Source organism: Anguilla rostrata, chromosome 1 (assembly GCF_018555375.3).
Source record: "Anguilla rostrata isolate EN2019 chromosome 1, ASM1855537v3, whole genome shotgun sequence".
NCBI classification, from domain to species: domain Eukaryota; kingdom Metazoa; phylum Chordata; class Actinopteri; order Anguilliformes; family Anguillidae; genus Anguilla; species Anguilla rostrata.
This window is the reverse complement of record NC_057933.1, coordinates 12,494,149-12,520,758: the sequence shown is the minus strand read 5'-3', so window position 1 is coordinate 12,520,758 and position 26,610 is coordinate 12,494,149. Positions and strand designations below refer to the sequence as shown.

The window sequence follows — 26,610 nt, the reverse complement described above, 5'->3', positions numbered from 1 at the left end:
GGGTCTAACACAGCAGTACCAACATCAAAAGGGCCTACATTTCCTCTGCGACTCCCGGGAGACTGCACTGGAGACTCGGATACCAATTATATTCACCATTTATCAAGAGATCCCCAAATACAGCCACATGCACTGCATACTGTATGCATGATCGCACCTTCATGGGATCTTCTGGTGAAGTAAAAGATCCACCAAACATACGATAAATGAGAAAATAAAAAAAAATGAAACCTTTTTTTTTTAGGTAGAGCTAGGTATCATAAATCTGTACAATGATTTGTATTCAGTCTCCAGAACTAAAGAAAACAAGTGCTGTTCAATAGCAAGTGAATCATCTATGAGCAAACTACTCCAGGAGATGATGTCAGATCACAGCTCCAGGTCAGCCAGGACAAACAATCTCTCAGACTCAGGGGCGGGCGCAGGATTTAAAAATCAGCCTGTCACGGGGGTGCCAAAGGAAAGAGATTAGTGAACGCTGGGGCGGGGGAGGGGATTTATGATCGCAGGTAGCAATAAAAAACAATGATTCTTGTCTTACCCAGGTCCTGATGGGCTGCTAAATTCAGTGTCCATTTTCTGTGCATAACAGGCTATTGATTTCAAACTAATGTTTGCTATGCCTTACCGATTTCCATGGTTTTGCGGTTTTAAGATAATTTCTGTATTTCTAATAAAGAATTTTAATGATTAAGTAGAGCATGTAAATCGGGGAATAATGATGCAAGGATACCTACTATGAGACCGATGTCCTGGTCGCTCTGTCATTCTGAAGACCGTGCAGCCATGTAACTGGAATCTGCTAGATACACTTAAAATGGTGTTTACCACAAACCCTCAGGACAAAGGTGCGGGATGAGAGACGGGGATAAGCAAATGGCGCCGGAACCCGGCAGACCAATCTCTGCAGCCGTGGTAACACGCGCCACGCCCACTCATCTGTGACTGGAGTAAGGCGCACAGAAGCATCCACAGCACACACAGCCACTGCATGCGATCACAGCGTTTTGGTTTAACAGGCTCACGGCGAACTGGAGCCGAGGCAACTTCCACCGAAAATTCCAAATACACGACTGAACGTTCCCGAGATGCGCGCTTCGAGTCACCTTTGAGCAAAAAACTTTTATAAAACACCAAGTAAAAGGATAAAGAAAATGCAAACGTTTCACTTGAGTCTTAAATTTTAAATTAAGGACGCATGCAGCCGGCAGATTGTAGAAAGTTCTATCAAGCACTATTCAGATGCACACTGTGCCTCTACATATGCCACCAAAAATGGTTCAGTTCAGCTACTGCAGCAAGATCGGAAAAATGAAAAAAGTTCCCCCTGTCGACAGCAATCAAGTAAAATTAATCAGCAACCGCTTCAAGGTATTAATTCAGAAGGTTTTCAATAAACCAAATCTAGAATTACATTTTATGGAGACTCATCTCTATATGACTACACAAATCATGGGAATATTCATATTCATCTTACTGTTCCTAAAAGCATAAACATATCCTTTCGTTATGAGCCCCTGCAAAAAAAAAACACACTACCATCTAGTTTGCTCATCCACAACTGAGAGGTACGGAGCAAATAACAATCAGAGCAAAAAGCTTCTACAGCAACACACAAGGACTAACATCCTTCCTTTGTTCAGTCTCCAGTGGATGTGTGCGTATGTGTGAGTGTATGTGTGTGTGTATGGACTGTTGATCCCCCCCCCCCCCCCATCAATGCACCCAACTGACCACTTCATCCCCTCTCTCGAACATTCTCACGCTTTTACACACTCGGATGCACTCATGCACTAGCACTCACAAACGCACTCACTCTAAGCATACACGCACTCACACACTCAATGAATAACTGATTTCCTGATCCACTGCGTTTTCGGTTCCCACAGAGATGATGTTTAACCACTAGAGGGTGAAATCGGCAGCAAGGTAATAACAGTCAATATGAAGAGAGCTTGTTCAGCTCTTGTTAACAACTCACACAAGAAGAAGGACAGGTGACAGAAGAGACCCCTGAGAAGGAACAGATCATGTGACAAAAGGGAACAGGAGCTTCACCAGCTGCCGACAGGTTTATGACATCATATCCACGTGACTTCATCTACCCGCACTACAATGTTTGTATTTACCATTTTCTCATAAACTAAATCTCTTTTCATTCTCACCAGACAAGATATTATCAAGTAAAGCATGAGCCTCATCACTGCCTAAATGACAAAGCATCAGGCTGCTAAATACTGCCCGTTCAGAACACGCAATTCTCTCATACACTATGCCCAACAAAGACAGTAAAAAGCTCTTACACAGTGCCAAATAAGGACACAAACCTGCCATATGCAGGGCTCCATTAGGAAATCATAAATTCTTACAGGACCCAATCAGGCAACTAGTTTTACAAAGTTTCAAGTCAGTTAGTTTGTTTTAACGTCATAACCACACTAACTAGCTACATTTTAAATCCTGAAATTTTTTATAACTCAAAATGTTTCTCAGGACCAGTGGCAGACCAAAAAGTCCAAAAGATATGTCCCTTTTCAGGCAGAATCAGGCACATTTAATCACACTAGTAATTAGATTAAGAAGAAATAAATCATCTTATAGCCAGTATACTGGTTTGGAACTATTTGGAGGCCCCATGAGCAGAGTAACGCAGGGCAGTTTCCGTGCCGTGCTTTAATGCTGGTCTTCTTCATGCGTGCCTTTAAATTAGTCATGGAAAACGAGAGAAGACTGATAGAAACACTCAGCGGAGGATGAAGTGATGGTCTAAGCTGAAAAAAGGGCCCGGGAGCATTGGGACTTTGTGCTGAATGAACAGAAGCTGTCTGCGCTGACAGAAAAGGCTCCACTTCCCCTTCTGTAGAGGACAGGACTTGTCAAATGGTAATATGTCCCCACACACACACGGCAAAAAAAAAAAAAAAAAAAAACATATGGCAAGAAAGTGCCTTAATCCAGCAGCAGCCAGTACCACAGAATTCACGACTGACATTTTTCTGAGTTCACGGTTTTATGAATTCCACTGCAAAAAAAAAAAAAAAAAAAAAAATTTGCATAAAAAAAGCACATTAGCCCCCATTAGTACATATCACTATAGATCGGCTACAGCGGCGGCACAACAGGCACTGCGGTACTGGCGAGTAGCAGTAGGACAGTAGGAGACGCGCTCACGCGGGGGCGGGGGGGCGGGGGGCTAAAACATCACGCGGCTCGCAGGGTTAATGCATCTTTTGTCTTTGCAGCCGGCCCTGCTGTTTTCTAAAATGGAAGGGGGGAGGGTGGGCAGCCACGTGGGGGGAAACAGCCTTGCGCGTGGACACACATCCTGCACATCATTAGGGAAATTATGCACGTTTATATGCTCAGCTGGCTGGCATGTAATTGAAAATGCGGGAGCAAGCTACAATAAAGCACACCCCCCCTCTCCCTCCCCACTTCCCCGACCCCCCGCCTGTCTTTACGTAACGCGGGAGAGGCGCGAGGCCGTTTCGCTGGGGCTCGTCCGCCATCTGTTGTTCGCCGGTCTGAAGAATTGGATCGAGTCCCCTCACGTGGGGCCCCTGCTCCTCCGGGGACCCAGGGGCCCCCCGCACACCCCAGGCATGGCTGCCATCACCCCGGGAGAGGATCGGCCATCTCCAGCCTGCTCAGAGATTAATGAGGCCACTCACGATATAATGAGGCCACCGATGGGGGCATTTTAACAGAAAGGCTCTCTCCTCCAAGGTTAGCATTCCTTGGCACAAAACCATGTCTACAGCATGTCTGTCGTGGCAGAAAAGCCTGAAAGGGGAGCCTTTCTCTTCAGACCTCCGAAAGGTAATGACCGCTGCCTGCCATTTAGCTACAACCACTTAACAAATAAACAGTTTCAGACAGGGAACATTTTCCATTTCCTTAACCTGGGGTTTCTGAATAAAAATTAAGCGCAAAAAGCTTTCCTGAGATGCGTCTCTTTCAAGGACACCGCAGCTGAGAGCCCGAGCCACAAAGAGGCAACAAAGCTTTTAATAAAAAAGAAGGGAAAAAGGGAGGTAAAAGAAACGAAAAGGACGAGGGGCCAGGAAGCCAATGATGGCTTCTATATTTAGCCGGAGCGGTCTGCAGTTAAGGCCTGGGCTTTCAGCTAAGACGACATGTTATCTCAGCTAAAGGGATTTCACAGAAGGGTAAGTGTTTATTGTGTTGTGATTACACCGTATGCTACTTCAGAGCAGGGAATGCTAAGTGGCCCACGCCGCGACTTGAATTCAGAAAGTTGCACTGATCAACTGCAGCTTACAACACGGGGGTTGGTGGGCGTGGTTTGGACGATGGAGAGTAACTCGCCGCGCCTGCAGTACGGGCGGTCGTTCCCCTGGCATCGCCCGAAAAGATGAAAGGTCTGATGATTGTTGAATCGGCCGATGATGAATCACCGAAATGAAGGACAGGGGAGAAGACCACACGCCCTGACACTAAATCACTAGTGAACCGGCTCCCAGCGGCATGCCAACCAAAGGCCTAATTAAATACACAGCGTAATTAAACGCTCATTCTCCGTCACTGCGTCGGAGGAACGAGGTACGGAGGCAAGGAGATGCCAACTAAGGTTTCTCAGCCACGCTGTTAATGACTATTATATATTAATGACTCCCATAATGAACATATTGTCCAAAACACCCTTAGGTTCCAAACTGAGCTGTTTATGAAACCAGAGCTTGCTGGTGACAAAATACATCAGGCTCTTCTGGTTCAATGAACTGCTTGGACCAAGGGAGATGAGGACCAAAACCATTCCTTCAAATCTATTTACTTGCATGTTTTCTGGATCTTGTACCCCTTTTTGCAAGCCTATAAATATGAGTCACTGGCAGGGCTCAGACACTACGTTGTAGACACTATAAACTGTTATAAACAGTTCTTGACTGATTTGGCCTAACAAATGCAGTTAGTATTTATAACAGCCTGGAAAAGCAAGTTTTGGTTCGGCTTGCCAATATTTGTTCCCCGTGCCCTGGAAGTGCTAAAAGAAGGTGACTTCTTTTCAGCTCTTAATGGCTCACAGGAGAAAGCAGGACGGCTTCTACTTTGCATAGAAAAGAGCAAATCCCGTTTCCTGGTGACTCCTGCTGCCAACCCGCTGGCAGAGTGCCGGGTTCACTCACTTCGGCGTTAAGGTGCCGCGTCGGCTAAAGGAAGGCAGGAGATAATGCGTACCTGTGGCTTTGTGAATGAGGCCCACGCTTCTCAGAAGGTTAATTGAGTTTCCCTTTGTTAATAGATGGCAAGGCCCTGGTTTGGTTAACCTGAATCCGTGAGCATGCTCTCTGGTCCCTTCTGCCTCCTTTGCAGGAAGTGACCTTTTCTCCCACCGCACTTCGGCTTGGTCCTCCCAAGAGCATCTCTGGGTGTGTGAGTGCGTGAAGCGGGCTATGCCCATGATTGTGTTTGAATGTATAAATTTGTTGTGCGTGTGTGGGAATGTCCCACAAGCAAACCGTGTGTTCATGTGTGCGTGTGCATCTGCGTGTGTGTGTGTGTGTGTGTGTGTGCTTATTATGAAAAGTGATGGTTTGAATTTATAATTTACATCATTGCATCATATCACTGTCTAATCACATTCAATAAACACTTCCAGTAATCTCACATTTAAGTGCAGAATGTGCTGAAGAGAAACTAAACTGGAAAATGAAAAGAGAGCAGTAGGCTTAACAGTACAGTATAAAATCCCACACACTACTACATTACAAGCATGAAAAATTAAATGAATCCTGCAACCTAATTCTAAAGGCATCTATAGTATTGCCAATACATTGGGCTACTGGGTACCCAGCAGACTGAGGTATTCTGAGTGCTGTTATTTATGGTATTGCATCTTGACTGTACCAGTGTTGACTGTGGCTGGGCCATGGACACAGTAACTTCCAGGCAGGGAGGGTTATATTAAGGTATTCCCCACCTCAGAGATGGGTCCTCTGGTCATTCACACGCCTGTGATCTGCCCGTGACAGTTACACAGTCCTCCAGAATGCCACAGCAATAGTACAATTCATTTGTTAGAACTGTAGAATTAGTACATAAAGGCAAAAATGTTCAGTACCATTCAAACTCTACCAAACAGGCAGAGACTCTACAAGGAATTCATGAACATTTAAAAATGTAAACATTTGAAAGATAACCAGGCCTTGCTGAATGTAATTCCATATCAAACAGTGGTGGTGTTGTTTACTATTAACCAATCTTTCTCGATAAGAAAATGATGTTGTGTGTAGCTACTAAAGCAAGAACCAAATGAATTGCTATCTCCATGTACTAACACAATGAAGTCAGACTGAAATTTAAAAATAAATAAATAAACATCGTTAATGCACTCGGAAATTAGACTTTATTCCAATCCGGAAAAGGATGCTCAGAAATTGAAAACACTTTCTCCATTCGAATCCAATCAAACTCACCATCTGATACTGAAGATGACTCCTTAGAGCAACAATTAGATGAGCTCTGCTTCTACCACATTCCACATACACAAAATACAGGCTCACCAGCTACTATGAAGAATGCAGTGCCTGCTGCAGGTATAGGCAGGTATATGCAGGTATAGGTAGGTATATACAGGTGTATACAGCTCCATAATGTTTAGGACAAAGACATATTTTTTCTTGATGTAGCTCTGTACTCAATTTTTAGATTTCTAATCGAACAATTCATATGTGGTTGAAGTGCACATTATCAGCTTTTATTATTATTATTTTTTCACTATATAGAAATTACAGCACTTTTTTATACATAGGCTCCCCATTTCAAAGCACCATAATGTTGGGACATATTAATTTTATGTTAATCATGTTTTATTACTTTGCCACATATCCTTTGCTTGCAATGACTGTTTGATGTTAGTGACCTATGGACATTACCAGGAGCTGAGTATCTCTGGTGATGGTCTGCCAGGCCTGTACTGCAGCCATCTTCAGCTCCTGCCCGTTTCAGTGGCTAATTGCCTTAGGTTTTCTCTTCAGCATATGAAACACATTGGATTCAGATCAGGTGAATGATTTTGGAAAGAATTCCCCCGTTTTTGGCTTTGAAAAGCTCCTTTGTTTCTTTAGCAGTATGTTTGGGATGATTGTCTTCCTGCAGGATGAATCATCGCCCAAGGAGTTTGGAGGCGTTTGGTTGATTCTGAGCAGATAAGATGCATCTGTACGCTTCAGAATCCATTCTACTGCTGCTAAATCATTAATGAAGACAAGAGAGCCTGTACCAGTGGCAGCCATTCATGCCCAAACCAAAACAGCAAAAAATAATAACGCTAAACAGAGCCACGAAAGCTTGATTACTGGTTCCCCTTTCTCAAAAGGCAAAAGGAAACTTAAGTAACGTTAACAGCAGTCAACATAATTGCTACACAGGTCAGGTTGCTGTCTCTCCCTCCCAGGCATTCAGAAACTTTAAATAGGCACACCAGTCAGGGATAACCACTGGCACCTGAAAATGGGAGAGCTACAAATAAAGAGAACAAGCAAAGTAGGGGATCGCATAACAAGCACTAATCCAAGCAGCACTGATACATCCATGCCAACCTAACCCAACCAGCACTGATACATTCATGCCTGCCTCCTGAAGACTGTTTCTGATCTGACGGACGGGTGTTTGGGGATTTTTCTTCATTATGGAGAGAATTCTTCGGTCAAGCACTGTAGAGGTCTTCCTTGCCCTACCAAGCCATTTGCAATTACTGAGCTCACCAGTGCTCTCTTTCTTCTTAATGATGTTCCAACTAGTTGGTATTGGTAAGTCTAATGTTTGGCCTCAGTCTCTGACTGTTTTTTTTACTTCTCAGACTTCTCAGACATAATGGCTTCCGTGACTTTCATTGGCACAACTTCGGTCAAATGCCAATAACAGACTCCAAAGGTCATCAAAAGCCTAGAATCAAGACAAGATATTGAAAGCTCTCTTATACCTGCACCAAGGAAACAACTGAACACATTCAACTAATCAGAAACACCTCTGAAGCCATTTGTCCCAAACATTAGGGTGCCCTGGAATGGGGGGTCTATAAGATATAAGAAGTGCTGTAATTTCTACATGGTGAAACCAAAATGTATACAATTATCTTTTAATAAATGCAGTTTAACCACTAGTGAATTTTTTACCTACTGAAAAATTTTGGAGTAGAGTCAAAAAAACATGTCTGTCTCACACATTACGGAGCTCACTGTAGGTGCATGTATATTTGGGTAGCATGGTATAGTTTTTTCATACACTGGTATGCCCTAGGTACCGGTATTACTGGTATTTTTCATAAACCATGGTTATGACCTCAGGTGGCAGAAAATGTCACTGCCATATGAAATCCTCCACAACATAAGTTCTTTTCTTTAATCAGAATGCGATTGTGTTTTTCAATGGGGGGCAAGTGTGGCAAACCAGTGCTGAAAATACATACAGTGTGAAAAAAAAAATGTATACCAAGGTATAGGCCTTCGGTATTATCAGTATATCATGCAACCCTAGCAAATAGATCTTGATCTGAATGCACGATGATATGCTGTCAGTTTTTTTCCCTCTTTCAGCTGAAAAGTGGACTGAAACAGCCCATGAATCATCTGCTCTGATCTGACGCATTCCACACGTTTTATGAAGTTGGTCTGAGGTGACCCTAGCTGCTCACGTTTTGATGAGCTGTTAAAAACTCAACATAACCTCCTCTAGTGCTTTCTCACTCACGTAGCCGAGAAAATGAATGCTTTGTACTGAAACAGTTCAGAGACATCAGCTATGAAATTGACACAAAATCATAAAATGGGTGCTCACATAAGATATATTTTAAACTATAAATTGAATGCGGGCCCGGGAAAGAGCACGACAGGAAAATGTTTGCATTTTTGCACACGCGTACAAATTTTACAAATCCTTCTCTTCACTAAATTTTTGCATACATGGTAAAAAAAAAAAGTGTTAACGTGAAAGTTCAGTTAATTGTCAAACATTCCAGAATATTCCAGGGCCCTTGCGTGATGCCTGCCGCCCGAACCACCAGAGTCTCCATGACAAATCGTGCGAATCGTTCTCGCTGAAGACACCTCCCGCCCCGGCGCACTGCAGCGGGCGATACCACCCCCCCCCCACCCCCGCCACCCCACCCCCCCCCACCCCCCACCCCCCGGCCCCACCGTCCGAAGCAGAGAGGTTAGCCACCACACCCCCGAGAGCACGGGCCGTGTAAACGAGCTGACCCGCGGGAGGAACACCTCCCACAGCTACCGCTGACCCCCGCCACCCCGGCTGTAAACACAGCCAGCGCCAGCCACAGCCACTCGTATTTATGAACAGGGACGGAGGATCTGTTCTTTTTTTAAGGCGGGTAGACGGGTGGGCGGGCCGGAGAAGGGGAGGTCCCAGCCGTGACAGGCGCTGCAAAGACGGCGATTGGTTTGGCGGAGAGGGCGGGTGCCAGTGATGTAGCGGAGGTCGGAGCCGTGAAGGAGGGACGGACTCGTCGGATACGGACAACAGCCTGGGGAAGAGGGGCACTGGGGTCACACCCTTCCAACTGAAATACTGCTCTTTAGGAAACCAGCCAATACACACCAGCCTGTCCTGACTTTTACTGGTGAAGAAATAGCACAGAGTGTTTTGCATCTGGATACATTTCTTATAATTCATGTCATTCAGATACAAAGAAAATAGATATTTAATCGGGCTGATAATAGAAACAAATAAATTCACAGATGCACACACATATATAAATATGTATTAATAAATCTAAATACATATTTTCTGTCAAAAAATAAACGTGAGAACTGTGGCAATACAGGATCATTTCAGTTGTACTTACAGCTAACACACACAGCTAGCTATCCTGAAGAACAGAAAAAAAGTGATATAATTTGCCTAAAAAAACCCCACTTAATATTTGAGGACATATGATGCCCCTTCTAATGAAGTAAAAAATAGAGCAGAGAGTTTGACATCAAACTGCCACACATCTGACACCTCCAGGGCATTTGAGGTTTTAGCTTCTTCAGTTATTCTGAAACGGTGCCAGGTGATCACCTTCTGTAGCACTGAACGCCACACTCCAACGTTGCAAAGCAACGGTCAGTCATCCACTTAACACCGTGCCGGGTGTGGACCGCGGGGAACTGCAGCCGCGACAACGCGTTCGTCAGACCGTCTCGGTGACTGAACAACCAAAACAGAGAGCGAATATCGCACCCCACACACACACCCACACAAGGCTGAGTTCACGTTCAGAGCGTAAGGTAAAGCCGCTTGCAGTCCCCATCTAAGCATCTTCCTTCAGACGCCGCAAGGTTATTGAGCCTCAAATAAATTACAGAAGAGAGATGCAAGACGTAACGCCGCGCAAAGGTAAACCGAGAAGCTAATAGCCCAGCTTCTTCAGCACTTTTGTGATATTAATAAGCCCTTATCTAAATAGATCCGGACCTGTCAGTAACGAGTTTGACCTCTTTATGACCGTGTCAGCCTTCATAAATATTAACGCAGATGATGCTATAGATTACCTCACAGAGAAGAGCAGCTACCTGCACCCTAAACACGACTCCTCCGTCCTCCGTATACAAAATAACGCGGAGGGTACGGGCCCGAGTGAAGGTCGGCCGCGGTCTGAGGACAAAGCTTCCGCGCACAACCGGCTCAAATTGAAAATAAGTGATCTTTGCACCTCATTAGAAGCCTTGCAACTGCAGTCCTCCTCTGCCAGCAGCAGACTGCATGGGGTGGGGGGGGGGGGGACTCTTATTGTGACACGCAGACGGGCAGATTATTCTCCCGCTGCACTGAAATCAACGAGGCATGACAGGTCTATCTCCAGCTCCCAGTACAGCACACAGGATCACCATCTGAAAATGGCTTTTATTTTCTCTGTGGGGAAAAAAAAAAGGTCCCGTCTACGTAGACCAATCACGGCGGAGCTCTGTAATGAATTACGTAATGCTGCTGCTTTTTTAACCGACGCCACAGCTTTTAGCACGGGTAGGCGGCGAGGGGCAGTGGGGATATGGTGAAACTGTGTTGCATGAGGGAAGATAATTAAAATGATAAAACTACAAATAGGCTTTGCTGAAGGTTAAGCAAGGAAGACCTATATTTGTTGGTCTGTCCTCCTGACATTGACGTAGGATTGTGAGTTGCCTGTGCGTACGAAGTTCAAGGTCACACCAGCAGAGCGTAAGAGCAGCAGTACTTCCTACAGTAAGTAACTCTCATATCGTGGACACAGTGAGAGGCATCTTAACAATATCCTGTGTGGCATGAAAACTAAGGCTCTACAGGACTGGTACTGGGACTTTTATTTCATGCATATCACGGAGACTCAGCAGTTTGTCATTGGGAGATCTTCCTGTCAAGCGTACATCTCAAGATGCCCCCCCCTCCACCCCCCCCCCCTTTGCCAGACACACAGAGTTGTAGTTCATCTGTGCAGATGAAGTACACCAGATACAATAAGGACAATGACTGCAATAAGAACCAGCCTTTTTTTTTTTTTTTGCTGTCGGCCATTTTTCCCGCTTACTCTGAAGGGAGAAATGGGACGTACGCAAAGAGCCTTTAGGCGGCTGTTTAAATGCAGGACCTGGCCATCACACCGGACAAAAGCTACAACTGTCAGTGCATCGCCCATGAGAAACACTCCACAGCACATCTCATCACCATTAAAGCACATGGCAAAACGTAAGATATTATCGCCTTCTGTTACATCATCATCCTCACATCAGTCTTCCCACTGGATAGTTCCAATGCTAGATGCTCGCTGGTGATCCAGCTTTCTTATCAGTGCGAATATTCATGACACAGCCCGATGAAATGTTTATACCTCATTTCAATGTCACTGAAACTTCAACTAACAAAATCATCCAAGATATGGAAAAAATCATGTACAGTCAACCCAAATAATGAAAATGTAGGTTTTTACAACCTCATTCAGCCCCTCTATGGCTCAATGTTCAGATCTTCAATGTGGGGTGGACGGTGTTTCATGTAATGGTAATTCAGAGAAGTGAATGATAACTATTAGACAACTACAAAACAACAAAAGGCAACATTGACCAAGATTCTGAGTGACTACTAGAAATGTTTAGAAACAGAATTCTTGTTGTGTAGTGACCAAATAACTTTAGCGAGCAAAATCTTATTGTCCAGTCCTGAGAGTACATGGCTAATTCACCCCGAACAAGCAAACCCTGTGAATGCTAACGAAACTACATTACCCAGCATCATCTCTGTAGATGAAAACCCAGGAGGGAAATAAATGTTTTTGCAGCAAGGTTCATAACTCCACTTGCACTCAGCCCAATCAATAATACCTAGTTTAACAGTAGAAAACATGACATTTTCTGTACACAGAGCCCCAAACATTAAATTAATGATAAACTGCTAAGTGTGCATTACGTGTGAGATTTGAAAAGGGCGAAAAGGATCATATGGAAAAAGAACATCCGCAGCGTGGTCATAATGCTGACTGAGCATAGATTACCATGTCTCACCAAGCTCAAGCACTCCTGCAGTCAACCAGGTACAACAGTCTGTCTACACAAGCTGCACATGAAGGCTCCTCCTTCGATTCGATGCCTCTGAACTCCACTGGTGGACGACAGAGGGAAAAGCAGCCCACCAGTGGAGACGAGTGCATGCTCGGCTGTCTTCTGTCTGACTGAGAGAAGAGTTAGAGCACCTTTCAAGAATAGTTTCAGTGACTCTTCTCTCTAGGGGTTTCGTCATACTTGTTCCTGGTTATGGTTATACACTTTGTTGTACGTCGCTCTGGATAAGAGCGTCTGCCAAATGCCTGTAATGTAATGTAATGTAATGACTAACACCTCCCCTCACAACCTCCATCTCCGAATATTCACAAAGAGAAGAGGCGGGTTTATAAAATGCAAAACGTGTCACAATAGACAGCATTTTTACTGGGGTCCGCAGCAGCCAGGGAGTAGCAACTGTCAATCCTTCCTCACATAAAATATTTTACGTCTTTATTTGGCTAAGAAAAGTTGTATTACGCTGCCAGGTCCGCGTGGACAACGACTTCTGAGCATTCACATGGTTCAGTGTACTCCAGGCTAAACACACCTCATGTTTACAACTACAGAACTGTCCACCAGTCAGGACTGACGCAATTTTCAAGTGACCTTTCATATACACAAAATCGCAGCTGAAATCTAACTTATGGGCACTTCCATAATGCCATGTCAGACAAAGACACATTTCACAGGCCAAAAATAAAATTTCAAACATTTTGACAGGGATTGAAAACACTGGCCTTCAAAAATAACAATTACACTGTACCATACAGCAACAGAGAATCTAATGAGAACACCCTTAAAAGCCTGTCAAAAACCCACAGCCAGGGCACTTGGAAAACACTGGGTAAAAACAAAAGCAAGACAGGGCAGACAGCCATTGATTCCTCACTAACTGTCACTCATAAATAAATAAACATAGTTTGGTCTGTTTTACTATTTTAATTGGTTCACTTGAAAACCACAACAGATTATGACCAAGGACATAAAAGCTTGATATTATAGCATGTTAATATTAAGTATTTATGTATTAAGCAGTGTCCTCTGCTGGTTAAATTGGGAATATGACAGAAAAGCCTTTTGAATTAATTTGTTAAATTAATTCTACACCATCGCTCAAATACGGTTGTGTTCATTGCACTTCCTCACTCTGAGCCATAGTGTTTCCGGCATATTCTGTGACCCACCTGACACTGCAGAAAGGTCACCTATTCTGGTTTTGTACAGGATTGCCATAGATTACTCTTCGCAACATACACTTGAAGGGTCAATCAATTTAACCACCACAGATAACATTGTGTCCTTACGTTTTAAAAACAAAATTCAAGCAAAAATTGCTTTTTTTCTTATGCATGTACACTGCAGTGTACAGTCAGTGAAATGGTTTGCAAATATAGAAGACTAAAATACAACACTGACCTGTGATTCAGTAAGTGTCCACTATGTGCCTCTAAAATTCCTATAGTTGAACACATAAGGTAATTGGCTGTAATTAAGCAAAAATCAATTACTGTAGGTAAACCGAGACCAACCAATTATTTGGTGCAAATTATCATGTTGACTATAGACTAGACTGGATTAGGAGGATTAAAGGATTCAGAAAATGTAACTCGTCAGAATCATCATCTTAAGTCAAGTCCCAAATTGTGAATCCATTAGGCAAACAATTATGTTGCAGGTCCAGGATTTGCAGCATTTAGATTACAGGCACAACAGTAGCAGCAAAGACAATAAACTGTGTGAAACCTTCAATGATATTTATCAGACTAATTACTAAAATCCTAAACAATGCAAACACCGCACACTATTTTCTGAAAGCAGTACAAATATTTGACCCACAAGTGTACAGGTTGAATATTGACAGGTTAAATAAAATATAAAGGTTAAATAAAAATAAAAAAGCTAGCATGATCAACATCGTGAATGCTCCTTAATGAAATGGATGTAGGTAAATAGTCCTGAACTCTGCTCTTTGAAATTATGCACATGTAATTACTAACCATTAAATGACCAATTGAGATGATTCATGTACTGCTGTGGCGTGTTTGCTAATGACAGCTCAACAGGTGGCTTTCGAAGGTTTCACGGACATTTTTCATGAAGAGGTACCCCCATTAAAAGCTATGAAAACCCAACAATTACAGTCACAAGTGTGCGTGTGTGCCAAGCGGGTAGGCTCGCTACCAAGATGAATGAAGTCAAAAGGAACTGGGTTGGAAATAGCTCAGAGGTATAATTGCCTTTTATGTGGGACCATACTGACGTCATTTCTTCAGAGTGGCATTCTGTTGTGTGGAGTCGGCTTGAGTCAGCCGGCTCTCTCATTTCACTCTTTCAGGAAAAAACATGCAGCATGACGGCATTCAAAACGCTGGCCATGCCGACTACCATCGTCTAGAACACCGCTCTTAAATTCAGTGCAAATAGAGAGCACTGTGGTCCAGGGCAACGGTGCGGGTCAACTGAAATGTATGACCCCGCCTGAAAATTACAAAGAAAACCTCTATAGCAGCTCTAAGTGAATAAAGGGCTGACTTGGCTGCAGACTCAACAAAGGGCTGACAGGAAAGCCATACACAGCACATTTATTAGCAGGGTGGCACTTTGAGGGGGGCAAACTGAATTTAATTCAAGTCCAAATTCCCAGTGCCTTATTTTGTTAAGCCCAAAAAGCACCCCCCCGACAGGAGGTATGTGAGTGGGCCCCTACTGCTACAGTAAATGGGATGTTTGAATTGTACAGTACGGTTAGTCATGCGTCTGTGCCCATCAGTTCCCCAGTCCGTGATCGCTTCCTCCCCGAACTCTCAAACGTTCTTGTTCAGGGCCGCAACAGTCCTACAGCCGGCTCTGCTCACCTCTTTGCCCAAGTCCTCGCGTATGACCTGCCGGATCTCCTCCATGGAGCTCTGCGGGGCGCGGCTGTGGAGCACCTTCAGCGTGCTGGTGTACTCCTCGGGCAGCAGGTAGTCCAGGGCGCCCAGGTGCTGGCCCACCTTGATGAAGGTGCCCCGGTTGGCACAGCACAGGTCTTTGAGCCGCTCCGCTGAACGCAGGTGTACCTGCGCAGTAAAGGGCACTCAGTAAACTCAATGCTACTGACAGTGAGCGCACAGAAGGGAATTCAGAGAAATACACTTATTTACTGAGTCACTCTTATCCAGAGCAGACTATAATGTGCATACAATAAGTTTAGATAATCACCAGTATATATATATATACGAAAAATTGACAAACACAATCAAAATACATTGCTGTATAGAGGCGATGTTGTAATAAACATAAATGTCATGCACACTGTCGGTGCCATTCAAAAGGGGAACCAGCCCTCAGACAATAAGAGGAATTACTCATCAAACCAGTGAAAGCCCATTGTGACATTTAAATGCATGCAGCACACAAAAGACAGAGGCTCCCATAGCTTCACAGCTGACAGCCTCGCTAGTCTCGCATCGTCTCTCAAGTTTATTTGCAAATGGGGACAGTTTTTTTCAGCTCTTACGCAATATATCCATAACAGATCTGAAGTCACGCATTGCGAGGGTTGCCCTTTTTGCCAGGTACAGCATTGTGTCAAATAAACACAATGAAAAGGTGAGATTGTGAGGTAACCATGTCACATGGCTCCACTTTCTGAAGGGCTATTAAATGGGATGTCATCACAGACAGGGGGTAATTTCAACAACGTGTCTCCACGGCAGCAGGAGTTGATCATTTTGCTGGCGCGTTGTGCCTTTGGGATTTGCGTAAATAAAGAGGCAGACATGAGATCCACATCCCACGAGAAAGCACGGCTAGGCTGGTTCTGAAGTTGATTCAGCTACAGTACATCTGCTGCCAAAAACCTCATAATAAAGTGGGAAAATTTGCTCGCAGATCACAAAATGAATCACATTTTCTATGCATACATTGGAAGACATTTTGTTTTGGGTTGGGTTACAATGCAAATATAGTATTCTCTAAATATGATTATACTTGACTTTGTGCAGTACTACTGCATTGCCCTATCAGTACTATCTTGACCTTTCAGTACATTTTGGAATGTTTTCCAATTCCTTGTTTGGGGAAAGTAAACATCCTTCCCTCCACCAGGATTAGGAATAATCCTGTGGTACTGCGGGAGGTAGATCTGAAGGTTGTCCTGGAGGCATTTTCCAGCGCGGTGTACAGATCACTACCGAAGCTGGCTGGGTTGTCCTGCTCGATATGGAGAAACAAGATTTTCGTTGCCTTTCGGAAGCCAAAAGGATGCGACAGCTACGAGATAATTATCAGGACGAGGAGAAGACGGCAAATTTCAAGACCAACACATTTCCTAAAGAAACAAAACTGTAAACATGCTTTCACGGGGTACAAGCATGAAGGCAGAGAGAGGGAGATAATGACGGTAATGATCCCCGGTCTCTAGGCGATGAGAGAGCGCCGGCTGCAGCTCCTCTTTGGAGTGTTTGTGGGTTTTTTTTTTTTTTGAAAAGGAGGAGGAGGGAGGAGGAGGAGGAGCTCTTTTTTTTTCCCTCATCGCTGGTTAATCCCCCGGGGAGAGGAATCTGTGCCACCTGTCATCTCACAGCCCTGGCAATCAGACACACATGCGAACGGCGGGCAGGCGAGCAGGCTCCCCCCCCGCCCCCCCCCATTCCTCGACCGCGCCCGCGTCCCCCGCCAGGGGCGGCCACGCAGCCGGAGAGGGACCGTCGGCGTGCCGATGTTGACTTTTATGGGGCGTGAAGGGAGCGCTCTCCTGCGATTCGCCGATCTGCGGCAGCGCGCGGGGCGACAGCCCACTCTCCGTCGCCCGATGGAGGCAGCCAATCGCAGCCCTCCAAAGGAAAAAGCCCATTAGCTCTTCCCAAACACGCGCTTTTGTGCTTGTACGCGCTGGACCTGCCTGGGAGCGGTCCGCGCTGATGATCGAAGGACAACAAAGGGAAGTCCTGGCAAAAAAATGTACATTCCAAAGAAAGAAAGCAGAAAAATTAAATTTAAACATCAGGAGATTTAATTAACAAAGCACAACCTGTTTCTGAATCTGGACATCAAAGAATATGAAACTGAGATAAGCATTAGCCTGTATTTCGTCAGTGAAGTACCACCAGTCCACATGTAAATATCAGCCATATTCCATCATTTATTTGAAATTGTTTGTGTGTGTAAATATTACTCAATTAAATTTTCACAATGTGTGTAAATATTACTCAATTAAATTTTCACAATTCACAGTCTATCATCATGGATAACATTAGAGTGCCATATGCGATGGAAAGAGAAATCCCACATTTGCGCAGGGGAAATACTGGCAGGATGATAAGGGGGGGGGGGGGGGGTTTCTCCCGGGAGGAGATTTGGCCTAAGAAATCTAAATGGCAGAGAAAGCACTGTGTAAACAGGCACAAACAGGTAGTGCATTGGTGTTGATGCATGAGCATGAGTTCAGTGAGAAGAGGTGAAACTAGTACTGCACCAGGTTATCCTCATGAATGTACCCCTGTTAATGCTGCTCCTTTTACGTAAGCACAGATGTCGGTGAAAATTGACCAATAAGCTTCCATTTCAGCTTTGTGCAGGCTGAAAATTGAGCCTGTTATTATAGCCCTGGTATTTACCATTGGCCAACTATTGTAATGGAAATGCACATAATGAATGTATTATTATGTCACCAAGCCAAAATCACAGCAGCTATAGGCCCAGACGTGTATTAATAATCAATGTCATAGGCTAGGGTGTAGATTCCTGGGGGTTGACAAGTTAACTGTCAGAAATTCACAGAAACTGCCACGTGTATCAGGGGTGGGTACACGTGTGGATAGGTTTGTAGCAGTAACAGGGTGCCCCCCAATGTTCAAATGAAACCTGCATAATTGGCACACTGGCCATAAGTAAAGCTTCAATAGCAGTGCATAGGCCTTACAGAACTCAAACAGGAGGTCCCCTGGTTATTGTACTTTTTAATATTCTACTGATATAATGTGACATTGATCTGAAAATCTGCACCTCACTCCCCAGTTCCCAGGAATAATTAAACACCCTGAATGGCCGATCGCAGTTTGAGGATTTACCGTGCGCGACTCTGATAACTATCAACACGCACGACACAGATTACCTGGCCTAATGCCATTATCTGTCTAATAAAACCCAGAACAATCTGGATAGAAAAGAAGGGATGTTACTCAACACACGAAGAGTAAAATTGCTACAAATGAAAGACCCTGTAGTTCAAACACGCCCAGCGTGCAGTTTCCCACGCCCCGTTCCCACTGTTTCTCATTCTCCGATTCCGAAGTTCAACAGCTTCCCGTGTTAAGATTCTCCCGTTGCGTCCGCGCATTCCGCGGCAGCCGGTGTCTACACTTCGGAATCTACGGCGCGCCGGCTGGAAACAAACGAGCGGGCGCGTGCGATCGAAAAAAAAGCCCGCCGGTCCCCCTTCCCGCCGCAAAAAATGAAAGGGCTCCTCGCCTCGGCTTTCAAGTGGCGTCGCGTAACATCTGCCGGATCACCGTCGGCCGCGCCCCTGCCTCCGCGGGTTAAACAGCTCGGCGAAGTCAGACTCCCGCTGCAGCAGTGGGGAGACAATGAGGTTCAGCTCAATTAGCGCCCCCCCCCTCTCAACCAGGGGCTGAGCAGCACAAAGCCCAGGCTCTGACAAGCCTAATAATTGCCAGAGACATTAATGACATATTTCAGCAGCAGGCAGAAGCCATTAGACGGCCTTTGAAAATGCTTCGCAGGGCCATCATCAGAAAAGATTTTTTTTTTTTTCCCAGTCGACTAATAGGAGGCCCAAAGGTCATTCTAATGCCATCCCTTTTCAAGCACAATACATGTAACCATTTCTGCGGAAAATATAACATAACAAGGATTTAAAAAACACAACAAACCAACAACAACAAAAAAAGCTAGCTAAAATGCGATATTCGAATCGGACCTGTTGGAGAGACTGACTTAAAGGGCATTTCATGCCACAAAATAAGAGATTGCATTGAAAAGAGATCTCAATGGGACTCGTCGGAATAAAGGATGAATAAAATAATAATAATAATGGAAAACAGCAAAGCAGAAGTATGGGTTTCAGGTTAAAACAATATGCACGCAATAGGGCTGTTGATGTTCATGCATTTTTCATTTAAATGAATTACGGTTCGCTTTTTTTCCCTCTCTGAACCTGCCGTCCTGTTCCGCTGGCTCAGTTCTATTTTGTTAGATTTTGTTAGACAAGCGGGAGTCAGATGTGACTCGATAAAAAGATGACATGAAAAGAAAACACAGAAAACACAATCTTCTAAAAGCGTCCTTTCTAGTTAGCATTTTCCAGACTAGATGATCTTACTTAAAATGTATTAAAATTGTACTTAAATTGTGCTTAAGTTTTGCATCTATGACAGAAATGTACAATATTTAAACCCTTTAACCTAAAGTCATAGAATATTATGACCTGCTATAACTTTATGCTCATGTAATTGCAGACAGTTTCTGCACTCAGAAATATGAAAATCAATACAGCTGGCCCAGCCAAAATTTACAAATAAATAAGAAACTACGTCCTACCTCTACACTTTACTAAAGCAAGTCAAAACAAAGTATTTACAGGACCAAAAATGAATAAAGTATTCTGAAAAATCCTTTTGTTAAGTTGGGAAAAATCCAAGGTCATGAAAACCCATCTAACCTTTGGAACACACAAACTGAATCAGGGACAATCCCATACAAATACGTTCACTTTATCCTAGTCACAGATTAGTACTTCATCTTCCAAGATTACAGTTACTGTAAACAGAGATAACACACACACACACACACACACACACACAAAATGTGTATCACAAGGTTAAACTCTCGCCCCATATCCCTATACCCCAGAAACCATAGGGTATATAACACGATTAGAGCATTCCAGCTTGAACATCCTTCGGCCAACTCAAACCTTATTAGCATGTTGCATGGGAAAAACCTACAGTACTACAGGTTATATTTTAATATTTGCATTCAGGTAGAATGCAGAATTCAAATAAACTGAGCATTACTGGCTCAATAACAGAATGATGGTCCAGATGTAGTGACCCAATGGAACAATAAATCCCAAATTTAAAATCTGTAGCTTTAATGCGACTTGTGAAAAACTCATTGCATTGCCCTATTCTCAGCAGACGCGTTTTAATGATATTTATGGAGTAGGTATGGGGTAAATACGGAAGGATAGAGAGATTCCTCCTGACAAGAGTCCCCTGCTCTATAAATGCTCCATATTTTGCCAACTTAACGGCTTTGACAGTGAAGCTGTCAGCAGCTCAGCAAAGGTGGTGCTTACCTTTTCATCTCTTAGAGAGAAAGAGTCAGAGTTTTACAGAGAGAGAGAGAGAGACAGAGATGTACAGTGAGAGAGAGAGAGAGAGAGAGAGAGAGATGTACAGAGAGAGAGACAGAGTCGTAGAGAGAGAGAGACAGAGAGAGAGAGAGATGTGGAGAGGCACGCTGTGGTGGGAAAGAAAGAGTAATGAGTCTTTGGGGGCCCACAGGCCATTACACAGCGCATTTCGTAACACTCTGTAACACACTGTAAAAAGGTCAGTAAAAACCAAAAAAGGAGACATCTCATCATTACTGATTGTTTTTAAAATATTTTATTCAAGCTGTAAGAGCAAAACTGATAAAAGATATGAGTATATTGGGCCTTTTATAAAAATTTCATAGCCCTGGTCTAAATACTGAAGGGTAGGTACTAAACTGTAAAGTTGCCTCAAACCTCTGGGTGGTGGTCTGGTTCTGAACACAGGCTTCACATTGGGCGAGACGGTCACCCGCGGCAACACACAGCCAGTAATAACCTAGCACCCATGGGAAACTCACCCTCAGTGGTAGAAGAGCCAAGGAAAAAAATAAAAGAAAAAGAACAATCTTCTTGCCTATCCCCAGTGTGATTTATACGCCATACATCGCAGTATAATCAAACTATTTATGTGCCAGGTTTAAATACAGTCAAACAGAAGGACTGAAAAACAAAATAATAGATGGGAAAATGATTATGATCTTGTGCATACCGAGACAGACACCATTTTTACACAGCAAATAAAATAGGCTTTGTACATTAATATACTTTTAATGCATCACAGTGGACAGTTAATTCAATTGAAGAACTTAAGCATATCATTAGTTGGGTATGTAAGAATGCCATACATCGCTTATTTTGTGAAGTGATCAGTCTATGGAGATTTTATGCCTCCTACAAGTAGTGTAACTACTTTTAATTCCCTACGTAAACTTATGTTCAACTGTTTATATCAGGTCATCTAATCTTTTTAATGTCAAATAGATAGCAACACAGTGTCCTGTAAGGATTTAATGTAATCATCTTTAATAATAGTGCTGAGTGACAATAAAATACAAAAATTCATTTTGAAACCAAGTTTTATGATTTAAAAAGTATAAAATGCAAAATCATTTAAATAGATAATGCAGTCATAACAAATTGATGCAGTTATTTCAATTGTTTGGGCATTGCTGCAATGCTAGCACCCAACATCACAAATGTGGATAAAATCACTGAAATCAAAATTAAACTGTAGGCTATTTCAGCAAGAAGAACTGCTATCAAGCTAAACATTCTTGTTTATACATTACCATTGTGCATTGGCTCTCATTACACATGCTCATTCAACTCGAGTGCGGAAACAATGTTCCACGGTTCTGCTTCAGTCCGCCCAATGCCCACGGCCTGCTAAAGCGTGAGTGTGAAGGTTGAGAGGAAGCAGAATTGAAACAAGAAGAAATCCCTGATCCCCAGGTACCCAGAGGGCAAAACCACATTCTTACAGGCCCCTGCTATGGCTCCTAAGCAAAGGCAATAGTATGTTGTTATTCCATACAAAACCAATCATTTTAAGTGATGTTTATATTGACTTTGCAGTCATACGCCGAATGGGCTGAATGTAAGAGCACTAATCAATGACTTCTAATGCCTCCTTTATTTTCCAAATGGGACGGCACACAAATGAATGTGCTACTGGTCAATACACAATAGTACTACAACATTGGAGGATTTGCGTAGGCTCTGACACATACTTGGTAAAAGCCTCTTGGTGGCCAAAAGTGCCAAGAGACGTAATATAGTGTACCAGTAAAGGCATACAAATGCAATGCTAAAATTCTTTCTTTCCAATATCTTTTAATCAAAAAGCAGCTTGGGTTCAAAAACATCTTTATACATTCCTGAAAACAATGATTGTTATTCGTACCAAAAGTATGATGTTTGACAAAATAAATTATTATTAATATGAACATGAACAACTGAGCTTCCATTTATTTGAAACTGAGAACTAACTTAAGATAGGATTCAATTATCAATTGGTCCTGTACTTTTTAATCTTACCATCTCTGGAGAAAATGTTGCCTTTCATTTCTCTAGAAATTGTGAATATTTCAGATGTTCTATGTTTAAGCACATTCTGTTACATGTACCGCTTTTTGCTTTGTGAGCTTCATGTATGCCTGTCATTTATACATCAGTACATAAGAAGTTAGGTTGGCATAGATGTAGCTACAGTATGCTGATTCCTCTTTACAAAGTATAAAGATTAAATCCGTTTTTAGTTATGAGGAAGTATATTTATATCCTTCAAAAACAGATATACGCCTCATCAGCTCAGCATAAATAACACACAAAAACACAAAATGAACATAAGTGCATTAAAAAAGCAAGAACATCAAGATAAAGCTAAGCAGCTTAATTTCAGCTGTTTATCTCAGTATTCCGTACTTTCCACATCACAATTTGTTCCTGCTAAATTAAACAATTAATTTGATAAAACTGGGGGTGAACTGGCTTTTTTAAAAAATTGTTACTATCTGCATAGTACATGATACTTAAAGCCATAAAACATATATACATTGATTTTGGATGAAAGATGACTTAATAAAATGATTGTGTAAAGCAAGTGCAGTGTTAGCTAAATCAGCAGTGTGACTTGGCTAGTCAGCGCTAAGCTAAATGTTAGCATTTTTTCAGGGATTATCAGGAAGTATCAAGACATACTGACTTTTTAGACTATATGACTGGGGCAAGTAATCTTCAGCTTTATTACTGAACATTCACTCCTGCTATCAAATGCCAAAGAGTGTAAAGTCTCCATGCTGGTTCAGTCTTCACAAGTACAGTTCTTCTGCAATCACCACAATGAACTAGCCAAATTGTTTTTGAATTTAATAAAACTAATATTTGCATTTACTCTTGAATAATGTAGGTCACAGTTCAATGGGAATTTTTAGTAAATGAACACTTAGTGAAATTGGCCATAATGCAACAGCCCGTAGGTAGAGGGTTCTAGCAAAGTAAGATATGGGTGGAATACAAGATGTGGTGCGGAAAATCTCATTTAATTGTTTCCATACATTTAGTAACGACCTGTAAAAATGGCTATGACACTTTTTCTTTCCCCAAAGAGCAACAGGTCATTTATTTGAACATTAAAGAAGTACTTTGGGGGAAAAAAATAAGAGTAAAAATGTGTAGCTGATGGATTCAGGAGGATTCTGGGAAAAAAACATAATAGAGTCATTTGAAACTCCATAAGAATTGACAAGTGGTGTTACGCAATATTCATTAGCCCTTAATATAATTTCTCCATGCCATTATCAGCACTGCAGGCCTAGTCTGAGAGCACTCGGTCATACCTCTGCCTTCGTGGAGAAAGGCACTGACAGTCATATTCAGGAGGATCTCAGGTTGTTAAGCGGCATCATTACCATGAATGCTGAGCGATAAAGTTTATCACTTTAATAATAGTGAGACACATTCATCATTATACTGGTTGATGAAGTGTCCACATTACATTTTTCCATAATTAATCAGTTAGCCAACTGCATAAAGTTGTCGAAGAGCTTACAATCTCTCCAAAGCTATTTTCATTTTTGGAAAGAGCATCCTCAAAAACACCATGTTTCATTCCAAGTGCATGCAAACTACTCACAGATAAGGTTCTGTGATGAATGCACTATTCACTATACATGCTAGCTGGCCCAAATTACTGATCAGAAAGGACTACAAAATTAAAATGCCTGCATTTATCATCATAATGCCGGCCTCCATGTTGACATGAACCACTGCCACTGAAAGCGGTTTCATTCAGTCAATGTTCTCCTTCAGCTATTCATTTATTTATGATGACTACACCACACCATTGCACATATTAACTAACTTTTAACAAAAATTAGTAACATCTGAAATATGGGCAATGCTGTCGAGGGTTTACTTCGACAGCAAAAATACAGAAAGTATGTTTGAAACCAATTCATGCACTGAATGGCCTAAATGCCCATTTTATCATTTAGAAAGTCCATTAACGGATCTGCCTTCTCTTTGTAAAGTGTGTGCACTTTTAGTTCCTGTGCGCAGTCATTGAGTGATGGAGGATAGGCCTGAACGTGGGTGCCGCCAATTATGCAGAGCAAATTCGAGAAGTCCACAACGGTGGAAAATCCACGTTTTAGCTCATGCATCTGCTTCATGAGCTTTGGGGGAAATCGCTGTTTTCGGTGCACTTGCCACAAAATGGCCTCCAACACAAGGAACAGACACTGCAGAAAATATGGACTACAAGAGTCTAGGCCATGTAGTAGCCATGGCAATGCCATCATGCGTGAGCACCACCTTCAGCCAGGTTTGATAATACATGGGCAATAACTTCTCCCATCTTGAAAAATTGAACATCACTAAGCATTTGCATGCATTCATTAGCATTAGCTGTTGGCTCTGTAATGTTTTATCTTTGCTATTTATGATTTTCTTTAGTTCGGTTGAAATGACTCACACAGAGTGTATTCAACAGAAGCAGGCATGTACGTATTATTATTATTTACATTTATTTATTTGTTCAATTTATTTATTCAATGTTTTCGTGAGAGCGCAAGCTGAGTTGCTACACACCGGTTACTTCGGTGCCTCTCACAAGTGCTGATTCCCAAGGGCGAATCCCAACACTACCACATGCTTGTAATACAGTGTAAAAGATGGAATGAGGAGGACACGCATGGAAGGGGAGGGGAGACGAAGTGAAAAGGAAATGGCTCAGAGAGTGGGCGAGCTCTGTGAAACACGCATACGCCTACATATCCACTGGCAACGGCACACTCGTCCATTTACCATCTCTGCTGCACAAAGCAGAGATCATTACGGCTCATGAATGACTGAGGGAAAACTTTTTTCTGAATACCTGAAGCATTTTCAACTTTTCTGTGGACTCACGTTTGAGTTAACACACCAACAGAAACAACGAAAAGTCTATTTGACTGTCCGATTGTTATGGCAACCCTCAAGAGCATTGCGCGCAACTGAAAAAGGCAGAGACAATCAAGAAGACCTGTCAGGGAATCAGCGTGCCTGAAGGACCCTACTGAAGACGTTCGGGACCTCTGAAGAGCAGGCCTCAGGGGGCGGGTCCAGGGAGGGAGCTGCCCCCAGCCTCACAGCTCCCCCCGGGACTCCTGCTAAACAGATTCAATCCCGGTTAAGCCACTGAGTGCGCCTCCCACAGGGAGAGATCTCAATCGATGTGCCCGAGCTGCGATTGGTGGAAGAGCTAACGAGCGCGCGAGGCAGCTTGGAGCGCATCCGGCACGCGGCTCCAGGCCTCGGGAGCCCGTCCGCGCGTCCGGAATGCGAATGACCTACGAGAGCTCCTCCGCTTAGCGTGAAGCGCGCGCCGCGGGGATAGATCCGCTCCAGTCTCCACTGCCGCGCATTGGGCGTCCCTGCGTGACCGGGAGCAAGGGTGAGGACGCACGTACAGATGTATGACCCAGTCAATTCCCACTCTTTTCCCCCGCGTTTTCCGGTGGGCACAAATTGATATTTAACATGCGTGCGCACGAACGCGAACCTGTACACACATCCAGTCCTTCAGCGCGGTTAAGCTGAGCTTAGTCATGTGACCTGAGGTCCTGCTTTTTTTTCCCCCCAGATCAGCTTCTCATTATTCCAGTCCCGGTTCCTGTGATACAACTGCAATGAGGTTAACAAGTCTCTTTGCCCCGCCAACTAGACTTGATCTAATAAAGGGGATGTGGCAAGATCACGTGGCGCTGTGGA

The 26,610-nt window shown here is 43.3% G+C and overlaps 1 protein-coding gene across 2 annotated transcripts in view; it reads right to left on the bottom strand.

Moving 5' to 3' along the window:
• adck1 (aarF domain containing kinase 1) overlaps nucleotides 1-26,610 on the bottom strand; it is a 137,740-nt gene that overhangs the window by 70,856 nt on the left and 40,274 nt on the right. For both annotated transcript variants that reach the window (XM_064322498.1, XM_064322507.1), the window contains one exon: nucleotides 15,392-15,595. In XM_064322498.1, coding sequence (XP_064178568.1) covers nucleotides 15,392-15,595 — 204 coding nt within the window. The remainder of the gene's footprint in view (nucleotides 1-15,391; nucleotides 15,596-26,610) is intronic.